This window comes from Microtus ochrogaster, linkage group LG2, assembly GCF_000317375.1.
Source record: "Microtus ochrogaster isolate Prairie Vole_2 linkage group LG2, MicOch1.0, whole genome shotgun sequence".
NCBI classification, from domain to species: Eukaryota; Metazoa; Chordata; class Mammalia; order Rodentia; family Cricetidae; genus Microtus; species Microtus ochrogaster.
In genome coordinates, this window is record NC_022028.1 from 25,557,582 (window position 1) to 25,579,361 (window position 21,780).

Below are 21,780 nucleotides of genomic sequence, written 5' to 3' on the forward strand. Positions count from 1 at the left end.
GAGAGAGACTGGCCGAGCTGGTGGGTAGAGAAAATAAATAGGAGAGCATGAGAGGAGACGAAGAGAGGGACATGCTCCAGGCCAGAAGTCAGGAAGCTACCAGCCAGCCAGACACAAGAAGCAGTGAAATTAAGACATATAGAAGAAAAGAAAGGTAAGAAGCCCTGAGACAAAATGTAGATGAAAAGAATCAGGTTAAGTAATAAGAGCTCGTAGTACAAGCATAAGATAAAGCCAAACATTCCTAACTAATAAGTCTCTGTGTCATGATCTGGGAATTGGTTGGTGGCCCAAAGGAGAAAACGCCTGTTACAGTTTCGAAATGGTTTCTCTTTGTATTAACCAGTTACTGCAATTCACCCACATCCTGAAATTAGCAAAGTAAAATATGGCACACTAAGGTTAAAGAAGAGCAACAGAAGGCACTTAGCTTTTACCTTTATTTATTAAATGTTGATTACAAAACTGTTCAAGCCGGGAGGTGTAGCACATGCCTTTAACCCCGGCACTTAGGAGGCAGAAGCAAGTGGATCTCTGTTAGATCAAGGCCAGCCTGGTCTACAGAGTGAGTTCCAAAGATATACAAAGATATACAGAGAAACCCTGCTTTGAAAAATCAAAATAATTAAGTAATCAAATAAGCAAAGCAGTTCAAATATATAGCAATAATATTTGGATATCTAAAACCCAGATTCAAAATGTAAATAGCTTCCTGTGCATATCCTGCCTCCCACTGCATCTTGGGCTCATTTTTGCTCTATCTTTTTATACTAGGGTTTATCACTGTGCACACTACAGCATATATCATAAGAAATTAGTGCTTTTTTTTTACACACGGCATTTTACAAATGAACAATAATGCACTGACACTCCAGTTGTCCACCGTAGGCCATTTTCCAGTTTGTCCTTTGGTATTGCTGCTGAGTTTTGATCACTTGCTGTTATGGAATGGCACACGAGCTGGGAACTAGGCTGGAGATTTAAAAGCATACACACACAGATGAAGACATGGGTCATCCTTGAAACAAGAATGCCAACTTTAGTGTGCTCCAGGGAAGCTTATATAGGGACCCTTAACTGACAGCCATGCCCCAGCTCTTGGGAATTCCAGCTGTAAAACCCACCAGAAACCACTCCCCTGCCATCAGGAACTCATGAGGGTCTCGTGCTCAGAGCAGCTGCAGGCACAGGTAAACAAGTTGTTTTGCTCAGTTCACTCCAGCAGGCAAAGGGTCTGAGGCAGGCAATGAAAATCAAGGGGCCGAGGGTCTGCAGCCCCCAACAACTTGCTTTTTCTGTTACTGTGGTTTTCTGAGATAAGAAGATGCTCCAGGCCTAAGTGGCTTTAGCCTTTTTCTTAGACAGCTCTCTATGAAGTCATATCTCTTTCCAGGGCAGAATGATATTCAGAGTCCACGAACGCCTAAGATTTAGTGAGGCTTAGTTCATCAAATTTCTCTAAAGTAGTCAGAACAAGGACACGGATACACACACACACACACACACACACACGACATGAATCTTGAATCAAACTGAAAGGACAATTTCATTCAAGACTGAAAGTTTTAGTTCATCATCTGTTTTATACTTGTATCATTTGCAGGCAGAAGATTCCAGTTCTTGATGATAGTAATATAATTACCGATTTCCTCTACTATACAGAATATAATTTCCTCAGGATAATTTTAATACTTCAACTTTAATATTTCAGCAATAGTTTTTTTTATTAAAAGTAATTTGACATTTTTTTTAACAGGGTTTCCCCTTGAGAATATTTTATTAAAAGACAAAGTGAAGCATTGTGTTCTCAGTCATTTGATATTCTTCTGTTGGCTCAATATAGTTAGGTTCACTCATCATTTTTTGTTGTTGTTGTTTTGTTTTGAGACAGGGTTTCTCTGTAGCTTTGGAGCCTGTCCTGAAACTAGCTCTTGTAGACTAGGCTGCCCTCAAACTTACAGAGATCCACCTGCCTCTGCCTCCCGAGTGCTGGGATTAAAGGGATACGCCATCGCCGCCAGGCTTCATTCATCATTCTTTATTTGGAGGGGTTGTTTCTTAAATTTTTTTTGAGTGAAAAAATATTTGCATTCTTTTATGAGCAAATCTATCAAGTAAATTCCGTCAGAATTCACCTTTCCTTCCTCTCTTCATTACCTGTTTACTCTGTAACTGATAGTAAACATTTAAAAAAATTGACATTGACTTAGATTTCCATATTTTATTATAAATAAATATGTGTGGATATTTATATCTCCTATTGCTCACAGATAAATGGTAGTTTTCCAACTTAATTTTCTTAAAACTATTTTAGTAACTACTCCATACTTATAGATGAAACTAGTTAACACTGTTTCATGCAAGGACTTAGAACTCTCTTACGCTGTTGTTTATTCAAGCAGTCCTAAGGGTTTCTAGTATTTTCCTCTTAAATGTGACATTAAGAAGGACAATATTATTTAAACACATCCTCAAATTCTTTTTGCTTGAATACTTTTTGTGATCATGTCCAAAATGCAGGATTGTTCGTGTCAACAAACACTCATATGTGATTTTGGTCAATTTTGCCTTATTTCTTCCCACAGAGATTGTGTTGTCTCATTCCCAACAGCAACATCATAGCAACATACAGGAATATGGCCTTTGCCTTCTGTCAAAAGTTTCTGGAGGTGTTTCATCTTATTTCCACGGCTGGGAGATCTTGCCACAATAGAGACGACAAGATTTTGTGATGTAAGTGACAGAGATTTTCCAGAGTTTATCCTTTATCATTTTTCTTTAATTCTGGATTTCTTTATTGCTAGATCATAGAGAATTCAACTACGATTCTAATACCTGTGTAGAGTCACCTCTTCACACTTTAAATCCCAGTCCAGTTGGAACACAGTCTGTTGTGTGGTGTGAGGAAAAGATTCATTGCGTAGCTTTCCATATGGCTGCCCCGTAAGCACACTACATTTATCAAAGGTCAACTAATTTGTGGTGCCCTTTTCTATTTTTACTGACTTTCCATATGCTATTAGATGCTTCTGCATCGTCTCTTCTGTTCCATGGGGGCAGTCTTCTACCCATGAGATAGCATCAGAATGCTTGAGTTGTACAAAGTGTTAAACATGTATGAGTTTCCTGTAGTGACTAACCCTTCACCTTTCCCAAATCTCCCATTGTCGACGATTTCCTGCTTTCATCTTTTAAATGCAGTTTATGAATGCCATGGTAAAGTTCGCGGAAAGAGCTGTTGATAAATTTATTTTAGGAGACCATCCCGACAATAACTTCAGACTCAGCTCTAAGGTCGATGTCAGGGTCTCTGAGACTTGATGAGGACACTCCCCAAGCCCCAGGGATCTTGAATGGACTTCAGCATTTATTAAACACCTGTGGTGAACAATGCCCTCTTGTTTTCCATTTGGCCTTTATCTTCACCATTCCTCTTTCAAGCCCTTCTAGGTTTTTATTGCCCATAGCTCACGTGCCCTCACGTCTTTTCTGCTGAACCTGTCACACATTGCAGTCAGCTGTAAGAAGATCTCACATCCTCTTGGATAGGATAGATTCACATGTCTTTAATGGCTTAGACCTGTCTTCAGTTGCCAGTTCCTCCTGAAGCCTCCTGCTTCCCCCGCACTCACTCTGGCATGAGCTTTGCTGCTGTATTTTAAACTCTTCTCTAGTCTTGTGTGGAAATAACCCCGGTGCCTTGCTGTGCTCGGCTGCTTCAGCTTTATCTTTGTGGGGATAGTGGTCTCTTGAGGGAGGATGATAATGCGGTTAATTAAGATGCTCTATACAGTATTCCTTGTGACTAGTACTCTAAATTGTTCTAATTGTTCCAAATTAAATTGTTCTCAGTTATGCTTTCCCAGGTTTTCTTTTAATGTGCAAGTACATAAATAGCTTCAGTGACTCTCAATTTTAAAATTATTTCACTTTCTTTATCAATGAACTGTTGCTTCCTATAAGAGATATTGGTGAGCCAGACACTTAAAAGTTCATTAGAAGAAAGCCTTTAGATTTGGAATCAAAGGCAATGATGGTGGTTCTAGTTTTAAGGGGGAAAAGAGGGGGAAGAAAAGAGTGAACTCCCCTGTTGAGAAATGGTGTTGAGTGCTAGTTAAAATTCTACACAGGAAATTCCTGTAAAGGAAGCTGGTTTACTCACCATTTCAACTAAACCTAACCACAAAAAGCTTTCTTGTCAAGGAAGCTGGCCAGAGAGCGGCTCTAAACAGCTCATTTCAGGGGTTTTTCTTCTGTGGATAGAGTTAGTTTGCTTGATTTTCCTCTGGTTTGACCGTGCATTTTCCAATGCCAATGGTTCTTTACAAAATACCAAGGTTTTCTTTTTCTGTCCAGGTATAACTCACTATTTCCAGACTGAGTGGGATAATTCTTACATCCTCTCCAAGGAACTCTCTTGCTAAGAAAAAAAACCAGTAGAACTTTTTTTGAAAATGGATGTTTTTCACACTTTTCTTCAGACGTACAAGCCGCCAGTCACTGACATAAAGACTTGAAGTTCCTTATTGTGTGTGTGTGTGTGTATTTATAAGATCAGGAAATAAAGGTAAGACAAAAGAACATTCTTTCTCTAGATTTTTCTGACCCCATATAATGTTTAAGATAATTTAAAAATAAATTGCTAAACAGTTACTTTCTAGGGACTATGTTTAATAACAGGTGAGTTATTAGGTAGCAACATTTGTATCTCAATGTGTTTTTGAATCTTCACTTGAATAAAAGGACTAGTTACAAAGTAAACCTTTCTTCACAGTGCTTCTTGCATTTGCTTAGAAGGAGGATTCAAATGCTTGCCATATTTGAGTGGCGGCTGTACTTGTCTGCCCTTGAAAGCAAGCACTGAACAAGCTACCATGGACCATGTGAGCATCATCCGAATAGTCTTTGAAAACTGGAATAGGCTACTTCACATCTCTTTTTAATTTGTGTTTTAAGGATGTGGATAGGACTGAGTGTCTTTCCCTGGTGGTTTATTCAGCATTTTCGCCTTTCTGCCTCTGAGAATATATATATATATATATATGAAATATTTAGGAAAGTGACCTTGCAGATTTCCAGACCATCTCACTGGCCTCTTGCCTGCTTCCATGGAGGATGGCATGTAGTGATGGCAATATGAGAAGCTTGGCAACCCTCTCCGTCTGGATATGACTCTCTCTTCTACTACTGAACAGGTATGTGGTTTTTATTTAATAATGGACACCATTGCTGTGAGCTATGAGACCTTTGGTTATCCATTGAGAAATGAGAAATACAACACATGTGTTTTCCAGAATGGCAAATGTAAATAAGTGATACATTTAGTGTCACCTGTCAATCATTTTACTCTCAGGAGCAGAATCTGCAGCCATATTTGGATTAAGTTGGCCAATGCTCGATGAGTAAGCTGTTTTGCCCTTGAATGATTTCTTCTGAATCCCTGAAGTGTTTGGGTAATGGCCAATGAAATAGATATTAGGTGGTCTTTTAAAAGCAGACATTGGGAGATAAGAGCTTGTAGGTGTTGTTCCATATAAATAGACCATTCAGAATGGGTTTGTCCTTGGGTTGTTATGTGGCCAACAGCAATGGCAGTAGCTACTATTACTGTTGAGAATGTTGTATATTCTGAAGCTTTTAGATGGAATATTCTGCGCCTTTTGCTCTATGGCGCAGGTTAATGCCAAGGTTTGTTTCTTGCTGTTTTGTTTGGATAATCTAATATTGATGAAAATGGGATGTTCAAATCATTCTCTGTTCTTATAGTTGAGTCTATTTCTGTATGTCCAGTAATGTTTCTAAAATTCAATTTGGTACTCCACTATTCAGCACATCTACAATAATCCTATTTGCATGATTGACTCCTTTTTTTTTATTAATGTGAATTCACTTGCTTTATATTTTCTCATTATGGCATGAAGTCTACTTTGTTAGAGAAAGCTATTGCCACTTTTGCCCTCCATTTGCCTGATGTGTTGATTTTAGTGCTCCTCCTTCAGTCTGTATGTACTTTTTGCCAATAAGCCGGTTTGAATGCAGCATCCCTACAGACTCAGCCTTTGAATATTTGAGCCAGTTGATGGTGTTGCTTGTATAGGTTTAGGAGACATGGTCTTGTTGGAGGAAGTATGTCATTGAGAGTTTAAAGATTTGTGCCATTCCCAGCTCACATTCTCTGCTTTGGTTTATAGTTCAAGATGTGGGCTCCCAGTTTCCTGCTTTTGTCATCATGGACTCTAACCCTCTGGGACCATAAGTGCAACAAACTCTTCTATTTATTGCATTGGTCATGTTTTTTTTTTTATCAAAGCAATAAAAAAATACTAACTAATACAGGAGTGTTTTTTTGGATGCAACAAATTATTGGCTCTTACCTTTTAATCTATTCAGCCAGTTTGAGTGATTTAATCAGCAAACTAAAACCATTTGCATTTAGGGTTGTTATTGAAAGGGATTTTTCGACTCTTAAGCTTTTTTGAGGGGAAGATGTTCGAGACAGGGTTTCTCTGTAGCTTTGGAGCCTGTCCTGGAACTAGCTCTTGTAGACCAGGCTGGCTGTGAACTCACAGAGATCTCCTGCCTCTGCCTCCCAAGTGCTGGGATTAAAGGCGTGTGCCACTGTTGCCCAGCCTGACTCTTACGCTTATGATGATTGTTTTCCTGTTGATTTCATTGTTTTTCTCTTCTTTTTATGTTAGACATTAGTTGGTATACTGAGTTGGAAATGACTTGCGCATTCTTTTAGACTTATTTATTTTTATTTTATGTGAGTTGGTGTTCTGTCTACAGTACATCTGTGTAAGGGTGCCAGATCCCCTGGAAATGGAATTAAAGACAGTTGTGAGTGTCCACGAGGATGCTGGGAATTAAGAGAAGCCTGTGCTCTTAACTGCTGAGTCACCGACTGAGCTGTTCCTAATTTTCCTTTGTCTATTTGTTCTTCTCGTGAAATTTATTCTTTTCTCTGTTTTTATTATTAAGACCCTCTGTTCCCTCTAGATGTATAGGATTCCTCTAAGTGTCTTCTACAGTGGTGGTCTCGTAGGCATGAATTACTTTTGATTCTGCTGGTATTGGCTATTTTATTTCTTCCTGATTTAAGGTATATGTACTGAAAGCGGTTCCTTCTGTTACCATTCACCTTCCTTTCGCTGCTTGTGGCACATCATCCCATGTTTATCACATCACAGGGGTTATCCCGAGGTGCAATGTTTTTTGGATAGATTTGCCTTAGTAACACATTGGTAATTTTTCTTTAGCTGCTTTTAATATCGTTTCTTTATTTTGAACTTTGACATTTTTGACTCCAATGTGTTGTGGAGACATCATTCTTTGGTCTGTCTGGGGTTCTCAATGGACTTCCATGTCCATTTCTTTGCAGTACTTGGCAACTGTTTTGTTTCAATTTTAATGAATAGTTTCTGTCTAGTGTTTTACATTGTCCATTTCTACTCCACCAGTGCCTGAGTGTCATGTTTCCTTATCCCACTCCTCTGATATTCTGCTTCATTTCATCTACTGGTTATGATTTCTATTATCAAAATTTTACTGAGTTTTTAATTTCTTTATTTTCTCCCCAAATCTTTATTTTCTTTCGTATCCATCTCCATTTTCTCTTTTTTCAATGTTCACTTTATTGTCTGTATCCTGAATTTATTTTCTTACTTCATCTTTGTATTTGGTTGTTTCCTGGTTGAAGAAGCTGATTATTTTTACACGTTGGCTTTTGAATTATTTGCCCACCATGTCAATCATCCCATTGTCTTTAGGTTTAGTAATTCAGGTATTATTATTACTTGGAATATGTAATGTTACCTTACCTAGTCATGTTTATTGAGTTTCTCTGTTGTAATTTGCTCATGTTTGGTATAGATTTCTCTTCAGATTTTGAGAGCCTCTGAGGGGAAGCCTCCCCAGGACTGTTCAGAGAGGAGCAAACAAACCTCAAGGCAAAGCCAAATGCAGACATACACATAAAATCGATGCAAACACATTACTACACCAGCAATTACCATAAAACACAAAATGGCATGTTGTTCACATAGAATACAGCATGAACCTAATCATTATTTTACATGAAAATAAAAACAGCTAATGAGAGAAGTCAGGTAAGACAGGAAGGAAAGAATGGAAAGAAAGTTTTGAGAAATTAAAGAAAAGGATCTGAGAACTTTATGAAAAGGGAGAGGAATGTGCAAATGGATAAAAATGAAACTGAACACCCAGGATAGGAATAGTGTATGAATAGTTTTAGGTAATTATAAGGAGGTAGAAATAAAAGCATTAAAACTCTTTAAGATAGAGAATTAAAATACTATGAAAAGTTTAATAAAAAGAAAAACTGGATCATGTCTGGCAACTCCTAAGATTAAAGTCTATCGGGAAGAAAACGGAGGCTCTGATAGATGCAGGGGCTCCTCTGTTTCCTGCCATTTAAGCAAGTGCTGAATTTGAACTATTCAAGCGTCCAGCACCCATCAGAGTTGCCTTCTCTTTGCGACCTTGTCTGTTTGGGGTAGCAGGAGTCTGGGATGACATAATCTACAGTTCCTTTGTGATTTCCTGCACACTCCCAAGTGCATTGAAAGTAAGAGAAATGAACAAGCGTTGAATTCTGTACATGAGAGCTGACTCTGTGCTTTCCCAAGTCACTCAGCATTTCATGCCTAGCAGAAGAGATGAGACAGCGGAAATCATTTGCCTCTCTGGAATCTCAGAGACCTGCCCACAATGAACCTCCTAGCAGATAACTGACTCCAATCCCTGGCTTCTAGTGTGGGACTATCAGGCTACACAGCTAACATTGAGGAGGTAAGGTCAGCTACCAGGAACAGAAAGTGAGATCCCTTGTACCCATCCTTTTTGCTGCCTGAGGCCAGCCTCCTACCCCTTACACTTCTCAGTAAGTCTGTATGCATCCCCATTTTCCCTACACCTGCCTTGCAGAGGCATCTTCCATCCCGAGAAGGTGGGGAGTTGATTCCAGGCTTTCTCACTTGTGATTGTTCCTTGTGATCATGGTCTTTGGGTAACTCGGCATTTAACAGTAAATTCTCTTTTAAGAATTTACTATCTTATCTTATCTTTCTGTCTGTCTGTCTGTCTGTCTGTCTATCCATCTACAGCTTTCCAGTACTTAGTGGGATAAAACCATTGACCTCCTTTCTATAGCTGACCTCCTCAGGAGTGGTCACCATCTCACCTACGCTCCCAAGTACACGGGAGTCTTTGGAAGAACTGTCTTCAGCTTAGCTTTGGAATGAAGCTGATGTCACCTTCCCTCCCTGCTGGGGAACTGCAGCTACTAATGCTGGTGGATAGGACCCCTCCTTTTCTTTGTCCTTCTATTTCTGCACTCTCCAGCTGGCCTGCCATCCTCTCTGTGCTTCCCCATGATGCGCCAACCTGCTCTTCTGCTTGAATGGAAGGGCTGGTATTTGCTATCCTGACTTTTCTCGTTCATCGTGGCACATATGGAAGGTTCTCGTCTATCATTTTATCCCTGAGGTCGCTACTGTCTTTTCATTTTGAGACTTTCCCCCTCTCCCTCTGGTTGCCCATCTCTTAATGGCCACACCAAAGAGACAATCCCAATTCCTCAGCAGTTTTTGACACTTGAATATAGTTTATCATTCAAATTTTGTTCATTTCTAATGTCAGAATAGAAAATTTCACCCTATAACTAAACATTCCATATTCTGCTCAACATTAAACAGTCAACAAATTTATACTCCCCATAGCTCTCATTGCTTATAAGTTATTTGAACTTTTTCATGGTCACCCTCTCTACAGAGAAGACAAACCTTATGTACCCAGCCCACGTCTGACTTTCAATTTTAAGAACACATGTTCTCTGCTTTTATATCTGAAAGGATCAATACATCAATCTTCAAGGCACAAGTTTCTACCCTTATTTATCTAATAGCTTTTTTTAAATAGTGTTTAATACCATGTAGATACTCTCAGATTTTATAGAAATGAGCCCAATCGCCAGTTTTTCTAACTCTAGAATCTGTCATTTGCTTATAAATTAGGCTATCTTTCATGAAAAGTAAAACATTATTTTTCCAAATTTCTGAGAGAAATATACATTGTAGATGAAAGCAATATAAGGGGGGAAAAGGAGAAGAATTCCATGAAAAGAAATAGTGTTAGATGATACTCCAGGGCCCATGTGAGTTCCTCAGGGGACCCTGCATGTGAGACCCTCAGGGGACCCTCCCTGCATGTGAGGTCCTCAGGGGACCCCGCATGTGAGACCCTCAGGGGACCATGCATGTGATGTGTTCATCCTTTGAGTGAGCTCGAGGTGACACATGAGGAAGCTGTTTCATGCCCCTGAAAATACCCAAGCAGGTTCTGGGCTTCCCAAGGCTGTTTGGGTGGGATGTGCCCTTTCAGGGTTTCCCGTGTGACTTGAGGCTTGGTTACAGGTTTTGATTTCTCCATTTTCCATTTCTTAAGTGAAGAGGATGCCTGAGAAAGAGCCCCGAGTCTCCACACCCTCCACGCTGGCAATGAGAAGTCACTGAAGCCATGACAGGAGCAGAGGAACATCATGCTCTCTCTGGGCTGGCTGTTTCTTTGCTTTGTTGCAGGAGAGCAGACCATGGGATTTGATCATTCAGGTAGGGGATTTTGCTTTGCCTGTTAACCCTGTGAGTCTTGTGGTCACAGTCTAAAGTCCCAGATAATCTGTTACATCAGCAGCCTGATTTATGAGTACGCAACATCTTCTCGCTGTTAAAGGGAGTAGGAGGAGACGTTTCTGGTCAGGACTGCTTTCAGCAGATGACACATATAGCGGGGAGATCCCAGTGACCACAACGGGGCATTCAGTGGGGACATCTGAGGACGAGTGCATGATTGTTCCTCCAGTCACCCACAGGGACTTAAGACACTAGCCTGTTGAGAGCGAATCAGAACACGAGTCATTTTCATCTATGAAATTGGCATGGTACATAAGACAGAACAGAGAGCTTAGTCCTTTGTTATACTGAGTCTCTTTGTAAATATCAATGGGAAGTCTGCCTTCTAACCTGTTTCTTTGTGTTGTTTCGTTTACTGTCATTTTTAGCTTGCGTCACCAAAAGACTTCTGTGGATATATCCCATGAACGGTGCAGAGGAGTTTGTCCTATTTTGTGATTTGCCAGAGCCTCCGAAATCACAATTCTCCCATATAAATCAACTGCCACCAACTCAAGGCCCCGCCCACATACCTTGCAGTGGTAATCAGAACCTATCTGACGTCCAGTGGTACAAGCAACCTCAGCGTGGAGGTCCACTAGAGGAGATCCATAGAAACTTTTCTCACGAGAGGACAGACATGCTGCGGCTATCGGCCCCACAGATAAACAATGTTGGGTCTTTTATCTGTAGACCCAGACTTAGGTATGTCTCAAAGGCATTCCAGTCTAGCAATACCCTCAAATTCTCTGTTACCTAGACAAGTACTGACAGGACCTTCTCTATTTCCTAGGCGCCCCCAGGCTACGGCTTGTTGTATCAAGACCATCTTCGAACTTAAGCCTCAGAGAAATGTATCCTGTGGGAACCCAGCTGAGCACACGCAATACCTATTTCTTGGGAGCACTGGATCCATTTACTGCCCCAGTCTCAGCTGCCAAAGTGATGTCCAGAGTCCAGAGATGACCTGGTACCTGGTATGAATGGATTTTCTAAAGCTGGTGTAAGAGCACTGTTTTGTGGCACTTGTCTCTATATTAGACTCTTTACAGAAACACGAGCTAGACGGCTTGGGGCCCAGAGCTCCATAAAAACTGCATTCCAGTGCATATGTGAAAGACCTACATTCTAATGTGCTTTGAGCCTAAGAAGAGTACAGTTTGCTATTCAGATCGATAGAGTCACCCTTTGGATCAATGGCAGGGGACAAGTCCGGCATGTGGGTGGCGTCATACTTGTGGGAGGGTGTAAAAGGCATCTGGGAATTCTGGTCCGGTCATTCATTTATGTGTCATAAAGAGTAATGGGCATTGGTGAGGATGAGGAAGGGAGCGCCCTACCATCAAGTCTTGGAGACGTTTTAAAAGAAGCAGAGGAGTGGAGTCGTTTCTAAAGGGGAACGTGGCAAGGAAAGCCCAGCAAGTCATTGCGCGCGTGACAAGTGGCTCGTGCAAAGTTTGTGGGAGCGAGGGAGTGCTAAGGGAAAGTGCACAAGAGAAAGTTTATGGCGGCATGGAGGAAACCAGTAAGCACACACAGCAAATGCGTTCCACGTCTTCACTGTGCTGTTAGTGCTTGCCCACACACATGAATGCTCACCCAACAGAGCCCTATCTGTGACACACCTCCTCCAAAAAGGTTCCACCGCCTAATGGTTCCCAAACAGTTCCAGCAACTGGGAGTCAAGCATCCAGACATAGGAGCCCATGGAGCCATTCTTCTTCCAACTATGCAGTGACTTCTTAGCTAAAACAGTGAGGGTTGGTGTGCTGAGTACTCCATTGGTCATTTTAGGCAGGGCTTCTGCTCTCCAGTGCTTCGCTTCCCTGCTTGGAGCAGGTGTCAGGAGAGCAGCGGGGCCTGGCTGAGCACCCTGTACTTAACACATTCTTAATTATTTGATGATTGAAAATCAAGAATTAAGATAAAGCACCTGTTAGTTTTGATTTCTGGAAAGACAGGGAAAAGAAAATATCCTTAGTAAATCTGAGTCCTTAAGAGAAAGGCATTTGAATTAAGTCAGTATGTTTTGATGATCTTAGTAATTTCTTGACACAATGAAGAATCATAATGAAGGACAGTCAGAGAGTTCCTTTAGAAACAGCCTTGAACACCAGGATCACTGTGGTTCTGTGTGACCTTCTGTTAAGGGGACCCAAGCATGAATAAAATCCCTATTGGTGTCTTACGTCACCCTCACCAGGGCTGGGGTGGTTTGCTGTAGGGCTGGTGTACATGGTGTGGGGTTGAGTCTCAGCCCCGGATTCCATGGAAACTCTGCACATGTGTTTGCCACTTCCCCTTCTTGTTTCCATTTGGGTTAGCTCTTGTAGGAACTGGAATGTAGACACTATACGAGTTGCTTACCATGGGGTGTTGGTGAGCAGGGTGAGACTGGCCAGGCCCACAGGCTGAAGTGTATCTAAATAGTGAAGATAAACAATGACTTAGATTGTAGTTTTGGAAGCTGTTCTCAAGGCCAATCTATTGGCCCGTTCTGTTCTGTTGTTCTCACCATATACATCCCCCCACCTTCCCAGGTAGCTTTGAATACAGCTAGCCACATGCTGTGCAATTGAGGCTGCACATGGATTGCACAGCAAGGATGCTGAGCAAGGAGGGCCCCATTCCTTCTCCTGAACAGAATATGGATGCTGCCTGCAGTTCCTTCAACTTTTCAATAACCCTACTGGGTGGGTCAATCAAGCTATGATGGCATGTCAGCCTTCTTCCTAAGAACTACTGCCAGGCAATTTGAGGGGCATTCTCAATTGTGTGCCTAGGATTAGAGTTTCTAACTCACGCGCCTAACTTCACGCGCACTCCTGTTAGATTCTAAAACATGGCTTTTGCCCGTCATTCTGTGTGCTAAGAAATTGGAATTTTGATTTTATGATTTTATAACCCAAGTGTACTAGTTATCACTTTTACAGTTTTGAAGCCCATATATAACATAAACATGGGCATGTTAATTATTTTTTATAATTTTAATTTTTATTAAAAATCATTTTTCATGCACAGTATTTGCTGATTGTGATTTCCTCTAGCCCAACCCCTCCCAGGTCCTTCCCACCTCACTATCCACCCACATAAACACCCTTTTCTTTCTCTCTTTCAATAGAAAACAACCTGGCAACTATAAAACCAAAACAAGTAAAACAGAATAAGATGAAACAACAAACAAAAAAAAAGAGAGCCTAAGAAAAATGACTAGAAACACATACAGATGCAGACACACACGCACCGGCACACACAGAAATCCCTTAAAAACACAGAACCCCAAAATGTAATATATAAGCAAAACCTGCAAGGTCAAAGAAAGTGTATGTAGATGCGTATGTGTGGGGGTGGGGTGGGCTGTGATTCTTAATACCCCATAAAACTGCTGAGCAAGCCTGCACGATAGAATTCTCAGCTGTGGTTTCTGGAGTCATCCTTCTGGCTACGCATCGTCATCACTTGGGGGTACGACTGTTCAATTATCTGAAAAGGCACCCACGTGTCCTATCATATCATCCGGCTCTTAAGGATCTTTTTGTTTAACAGGGAGATCATGAAAGTGTTTTCCCAATTACACTCTAGAGTGAAGATAGAATTTGTCTACTGTCGTCCCTTGAGCGTCTCTAATCTAAGTCTTCAATCACACAGGAAATTGAGATGACTTTCATGAGGTGGTAGTTAGTGAACACAAGCTGGCTGATATTAACCATTACCTCCTTCCCATATGCTCACAGAACTTCTGTTTAATAATTTACTCAATGCTTTGGCTAGGTACTGACATCGGACCCGTCATTACAACCTTCTTGGTTTATTAATTTCCTAGTGTATAGTAGAAGAAATATTACTACAGGATTGAGGAATAAGTTTAGCATTGTCACGTGATTGGAGCAAGGGACTGTATGATGGTATTCACTGAGAAATATTATCATTGTAACAAACAGAGCAATAAGAAGTCCATTCAGAGAAGGATTAATGAATTGCTCAGCATGAGAGAAGCAGCATTCTTGCGTGGTCTGAACTCTACTGGATTGGGAATTAAAACTGTGGGTTGCTCATGAAGTAAGGGGACTGGGGCCCTGTTGACATGCTTGAACTTTCCTTGTGTGTCTTCTGAACCACAGAACTAGCAATGGGAATAGAAAGAAGGTGGGGATATTTTCACAGAAGAAGGGGAATAATCAAACACTTTGATAAGAGACTAGTTAAAGAGACAGTCATAATAGTTTAGATTTTCCTGGCTTTAAATATATTCATGATATTTATCAACTTGTAGAAAGTAAAAAATGATTCACTCATAGGTAGTGAAGACATGATGTTCTCAAATCCAGACATGATTATGAGTTAATGATGAGGAACCATTTGAAGTTCATCAAGGAAAATAGGCTAAAATAGTAGGTCCAGGTGGAGGAAGCCCAGATATGAACTCTAGCGTTGCCTGGCTTTAGGGAGCACCACTTGTAGAGAATCCTACAGTTTTGGGGTGCTCCCTAGTACTGAGCTGCCTGCTAGCGAAACCTAAGGATAGTACGTTACAAGACCACAGCAACTGACCTCTTACTAAGAATGATTTTTGTTCCCCCTTACATGTCCCCTAAACATCTGTGTTAGTACTTCAGGTTTTCTACTTGTTCTTTCTGGGACTCTAACTCTTCCCACAGATCACACTGTGGCTGCTCCTCCTCTGTGTTTTTGTTTTTTAATGTTTCACCTCTGAGCATCACACTGTACCCTCTGCTTCTTTCCTGCCAGGTTTGCTTGCAATCGAATAATCTGGTGTGTTCCCTATCTCTCTGCATGTGTTTTTTTTTTCACCCTAATTTCTTTAACATCTCTGGTGAGTTCTGTCTCACAAAGACTTTGATGACACACACCAAGCCATGATGGCCATCTATAAAATGAGGAAGAGGTCTACTCGCCTACCATCCACGCTCCTCCGTGGGTTGACTGAGGTCTTAGTGATGGAGCTCTGTGTCCTCCCTCCACCAGCTTCTCAGCGGATTTACTTCATGCCCACACTCTACATTCTGTTCTTTGTATGATCTTACTGGGTTTTCTAGAGTTTAACTCTGGACTTTCCTCCTTCTTCTTAGCTTCACTTCGGGCTGGAGCGTTCTTGATCTTTGCCATCACCTGATAAATAATTTGAGCTGTCTCTGCCTCTTGCCCTGGCTCTCCATCCTGTCTTGTAGTTACTCTCAATGATCAGTGTGGCCCACTCAGACTCTGTGACACCGTAGGGGAAGTTCTTTATTGGGCCCCAGGAACTGGCCCAGACACTTGGAGGTGTGTGGGGGAGGGTGGGGGGAATTCCTGCTTCTACCTGTGTGAAGGCCAATGGAAGGGAAATTCCTAGATCAGTAAATGAAACTCTTAGAAAAATTATGTTGGATATTCAGTTCTCTCATTCACTAGGCATTCACATGCTGGCTTTCCTTTAAACTTGGAAGTATTTCTCTCCTCATTTGTAAAATGAAAGAAATAAAATCCAATCAAATCCCAAGTCAGAGACTCCTTTGGACCAGTGATCGTCCACATGGGGAAGAAGAGAAGAGATGGTTCAAGAGAGATAAACTGTTCTTTAAGTGACCACTTTACTAAGGGGGATGACACCACAGTCAATACTCAAGCTTCTGAAGAACGAGCTGTCAGTCTGCAAAGACAAAGTGAGGGGTCCATTCCTAATGGTTCCTGAGGGGAGGTGTTGTGCCCTTCACCCGGGAGGCAGCAGAGATGTTTGGCCCTTTGGGAGAAAAACAAATTGGAGGTCACTGCAGATGGCCCGATGTGTGAGACAGTGGTGCCTGGAAGGCTTGCGATCTACTGATAAGCATAGATGATCACATATGAGAGAATTTTGCAGTCTATGTAGAGAACAGATTCTCACCATCTCATCATTTCTGCTACCTCTTTTCTTTTGATTTTCACTGTCAGAGATCTGCTTTGGGGACTCATGGGAAGTTAGAAGGTCATATACTACAGAAATATCATATATGAGTTAGGCTGCTGGAGTAAGGGCGGTGATGACCCATCCTTCTGCAGATAGTCACTGACCCCTACTGTGCAGGAACCCCTGGTGACAGGAAGGTGGTTTGAAACAGTCTGTCCTTCAGACTCCATGAGCTTCACAGCCACTGCTAGGCACCTTTTTCAAAATGTCCCTATTATACAATTCTCCTGTTTGGAAACCTTTCTTGAATGGTGCGTTCCTGAATTCACACAGCCTTAATGAAGCTGTCCGCTAGAGCAAATAAAAAGCAAACACGGTCAGAGCCCACCTTGGTCTCAAGCCCCACATCTGTATTTCGCTTTACAGGTCACCTCCTCCTAAAGTGGCCGTTGCATGTACGCGGTCCCTCTGTATTCTCCATAGCTCTGCAAAGACTCGGAGATTTGCTAACAACTGCCCCCTGAGCATTCTATATGTGGTGTGATGGAAAGGCCCAAGATTCGGGGCCTGGAGGCTCAGAGTCTGCCTAGAGAGGGGGCCCGTGTTTATTCCTTCCCGTGTACCCAGGATTTGTTAACTGCTTGTAAACCATGTCTGCACTTAACAGCTGTAGACCTTGCCGCATAGCATACTTTAGAAAAAGGCAGTGCCTGTAGCGGCTGTTTGCCTACAAGGTCCGGGATGTGTGAAGTGGCAATTCTCCTGGGAGCAAGTGATGATTTTGTTCCCCAAAGCTGAGCTCTGGTGGAGCTGTGGAGGGAGCCGCAGCCTGTGCTCTGGGGGAAGCCGCGGAGGACTTGCAAAGGCAGGGATCCAATAGAGAATTACCCTAGGGGTAAGACGGGGTAAAAAGGGGCTCTAGCAGAGAATGAGACCAGGCCAGTCTTCAAGACTACAGACGGCATCTGAAGGGTACAGGCAGTCACTGAAGGATTCTAAGAGACAGGTTCTTGTTTGAGTTCAGAGTCGAATAATGATACTTAGCATTTTCTGTATTCGTTCTCTGTAATTCTTATGTAAGTCCAGTTTATTTACTTAGTGTATTTTACTTACGATTTATTCTTATACTCAAAATAAATCTTTGTTTTTGCTTTTTTGAGATAGGGGTTTTCTGTGTAACCTTGGCTGCCCTGGAACTGGCTCTGTAGACTAGACAGGGCTGGCCTTGAGATCAGAGATCCACCCGCTTCTGCCTCCTGAGGGCTGGGATTAAAGGCGTGTGTCACCATGCTTGGCTCTTATATTCAAATTAAGTTTACTGATGAGAATAATTTATATATTGCTTTTATCGACAACATACAAGTTTCTCAGAGTACATGCACTCACATGTGTGCACACACACATTGCCATTCTCAAGCACATGTGCATATAATTTAGTGAGAATTAAGTTAGGCATCATTCCTGAGAACACTGGATATTCTAGAACATTCTTGGGCCGACAAATTATGCTCGAAGAAACGCGAAGTCAGTAGCTCTCTGTGAGCTGATTGGAGTCAGCTTTCTTTGCAGCATCAGGAAATTCTTCTTCTGTGACCTCAGATTATAGCATCCTCATCCACTGGGACCCCATGTTTCAAACTGACTGACCTTTACCTGCATCAAATTGGCGAAACTTTTCTTAAGTGTGGAATGAATGTTAATCGAAACTCTGAGGTTTCAGAAAGGCGCTTAATTATTATCTTTTGGATTAGGATGGAAAACACCTGCCTGGGCATAAGAACAGCATCCTTAAGTTGGAAGATGTTTATACAGATGACCAGGGCTTGTATGTGTGTGATTATACTCAGTCGGATAATGTGAGCTCCTGGACAGTCCGAGCTGTCGTTCATGTAAAAACCATTGGTAAGTGAGGCCTTTCTTTTCTTTCTGAACTCTTGCTGACCGGTGAAAATCATCTTCCTTTGGTTAAATAATTATTTCTGTTTAGAGAAGAAAAATAACTATTTCCCTTTGTTCAGCCCCTGGGAACCCTTAAAGGGCTCTGAGTTGAAAAAACACCAGCGCTTCCATCAGCTGAGGTCCCATCCCACAAAGAGGTTCAGTTTGGGTCATGTTCATACTCTCAAAAGTTGGGCTATCCCTTTCTCGCAGATGTCTTCTTGCAATAAATTTAAATATGCATTAGATATTTCATAATGTAAGTATGCATTAGTTATTTCATACTTGAAACATGAAGAGACATACATGCGCCTGTTTAAAGCGTGTTAATGTATTTCCACGTGTTTAAAATCTTGTTATTTTATAAAAGAGGAGGAACCTTGATGCTGCAGCTTGATCTGTGCCCCATCCTCCTCCAGTGAGAAACCCATAGACTATACACAAGATCAGTGGTTCTCAATCTTCCTAATGCTGTGGCCCTTTAATATCGTTCCTCATGTTGTTGTGACCCCAACTATAAATCATTGATTTATAATATACTTCATAAGTATAATATCACTACTGTTACAGACATAATGTGAATATTGGTGTTTTTCGATGGTCTTACGCGACCCCTGTGAAAGGGTCATTTGACCCTAAAGGGGTTGCCACCCACAGTTTGAGAAACACTGATCTAGATGTTTTTCATTTAGGCTTTGTGCTTTTCCCACACATGGATGCATCCATTGATGAAATACAATTGTGGGTTTTTTTTGCATCTTAAACACAGACTAAGGTGGTGCTTGCCAGGAATGTTTTCAATATTCTTAAATACTATTAGAGGGGGTATGGGATGTTTTGACTGATGTTTGTTTGTTTGTTTCTCCTAATTTATTCTTCCCAGACTAACAAGGAAGTTAAATGTCTCATCCTGTAGTTGTTACCCTTTTACATTGGCTCTTCCCCAGCTCTTCCCTTGGGTCATTTTTTTTTTAATACCGGATCTACAAACAACAGCATAACTAAATGGTAGTTGTAAATAATTCAGCCGTGGTTTCCAAGGTCAAAGCATAACAGAATCTGTCATTTGAGCTTGGGCCAAAGAGTAACAGGGTAGCTGACTCAATTCTCAGTGAAAATATTAATGAAGTTTACATCCAGTTTTCTTACCGCAAGACACGGTCCAGTTGGAGTGCAGTAAGATGGAAACACTGCGGATTATTTCCCGGTCCTTGCTCTTCCTGTGGCTTTATTGTGTAAGAGAGGAGAAGTTCCGTGTACAGACCATGCCAGCATCACTTTCTCCAACAAGTGATGTGTAAATGTTCTTCCACTCAGTCATCCACCAATCTTTAAACGCTCAGTGATGGAATTTACTTCCCTCTCCCACTTGAAGGTCATTGCATCGCCATCAGTCATTCCTGTCTTGCCCATCACTGTGCCTTGTCCTTCTCATCGAATGATTCCCACATTCCCACAGAATAGACAGCAAGCTTTTGTGGTAACTTTCGATGAAGGATTAGTACCCTGACATGGGCTCTTACCCCTAAGAACTGAGTCTATTATGGGTCAGAGAGACAGAAGGCAGGAGGGCACCACCCAGTGTAGAAGGAGAAGGAGCAGTGGGCATGCGTAAGGTCCACCAGGTCTAACCTTGGTGCAGCAAATCCAAGTAAGATCCCTGGGAAGAGAAGAATAAACAGTGGTACTCACTCCACTGGGAAGAGAAGAGGGGGTGATGCTGGCTGTTCTGGAAGAGGCAGTAGAGCCATTGTCACCCAGGAATCATGAGAAAACAGAATAAAGATAAGGGAGAACACATCAGAGAATGGAGGTGGGGTGGGTTGGGGGTGGGGAAGGGTTGGGGGATGAGATGGGGGTGGGGATTGGGATCAGGTGGGGGGTGGGGTGGGGATGGGTTGGAGGTGAGGGTGGGACCCTGAGAGCCAGACCCACTTCATACTTTAAGCTAGTTTCAAGTTTTTATTTCATTCTTCATTATGTGTGGAGATTTCTGTTCATTTGGTTTTTTTTTTCTTCTTGAGACAAGGTCTCCCTACGTATACCAGGTTAGCCTATAATTTACATGTAGCCCAAGCTGGCCTCAAACCTGTGATCTTTTGCCTGATTAGTACTGGCATCATAGCATGTGTTAACCACTTCTGACAAGTTTGGAGTTTTAGCCAAAAGACAATGGGGGACCACTCAGTACTGCAATGCGTAGAAGCACCATGAACAGGCTGTGTCCAGCTAGACCTAACATGAAGAAGTAATAATTTCTAGAGAAGTATGGAGGCAGAGAAGACATCATTAATTCAGGCAGTCGCCAGTAGGAATGTAACAAAGGGCGTGACCTGAAAGGGATGGGAATCTAGACATATATTGGAGATGCTTCTGTGAGAATTCACGGCTGGGGAACAGGAAAAGTGAACAATGAGAGTCAGGGTTGAGTCGTCTTCTGCAGATACAGGGCAAAGTGGAGGTGGGTGGGGGTCAGTGAACTTGATAGACGGTATTGAAAGATACCTCAGGAGGTTGGAGGGAGTGGTGTTCCTGAGTCAGCAGAACAGGGTGTGTTTTACAAACAAACAGGAAAAAGAGAGAACAGACATTGTAGTTTTCTGAGGAAGTAAGTCAGTAAAGGCTAGCACCGCTTAATAACCAGGAAGGCCAAGGAGAAGAAGGGAGTCTAAGGGAGACGGTAAGTGTTAACATGGAAGGACCTGACTCATAGTGCTGTAATGAAGAGGGTTGTTTAGCTCAATGATGGGGACGCCAGGGCTAGGGTCAGGAGTGTAAGAATGGCCGAATGTGAAGAGGGGGCCTGGGACAGAGCCCTGGGGTTATCTCCAACACGTGGAAAGAGAGTGGAGGAGCAAGATCTTCACAGAATGCACACCGCCATCAGGGGGAGGGAGGAGTTGATGCTGTGCTAGCAAACTGCCTTTGGAGGCCAAGGCCGTCAGCAGGGGGATGCGGTGAGGAGTGTGGGTGCCGATGGCACAAAAGAGATGGGGTTGATGAGAAGCCCATGAGAAGTGAGAGTCGTGATGCTGTCAGTCCAGGCCGGCACTTTCACCGGAGACAGGAGACCCTCAGAAGAAAGCAGAACGAGGAGGGCATCTCTGAAACTCTGTGGCAGGAAAGAAAAGGGCCGAGTAAAATCAGAGGCTGCCTGCCCCTTTATGCTAAGCTAAACCACGAGTTTAAGGTTGTGGGTGGCTAGTTTTGAATCTCAGTTCCTTGGGCAGGTTGTCCCTCTTGGCTGGTGACTCAGCCAGATGGCAA

The 21,780-nt window shown here is 42.1% G+C and overlaps 1 protein-coding gene across 1 annotated transcript in view; it reads left to right on the top strand.

Annotated features, from left to right (window-relative positions):
* Positions 1-10,558: 10,558 nt before the first annotated feature.
* The window catches only part of Il18rap (interleukin 18 receptor accessory protein), a 23,870-nt gene continuing 12,648 nt past the window's right edge, over positions 10,559-21,780 (top strand). Inside the window, exons 1-4 of the mRNA XM_005359990.2 lie at positions 10,559-10,628; positions 11,078-11,393; positions 11,482-11,665; positions 18,327-18,477. Coding sequence (XP_005360047.1) covers positions 10,559-10,628; positions 11,078-11,393; positions 11,482-11,665; positions 18,327-18,477 — 721 coding nt within the window. The remainder of the gene's footprint in view (positions 10,629-11,077; positions 11,394-11,481; positions 11,666-18,326; positions 18,478-21,780) is intronic.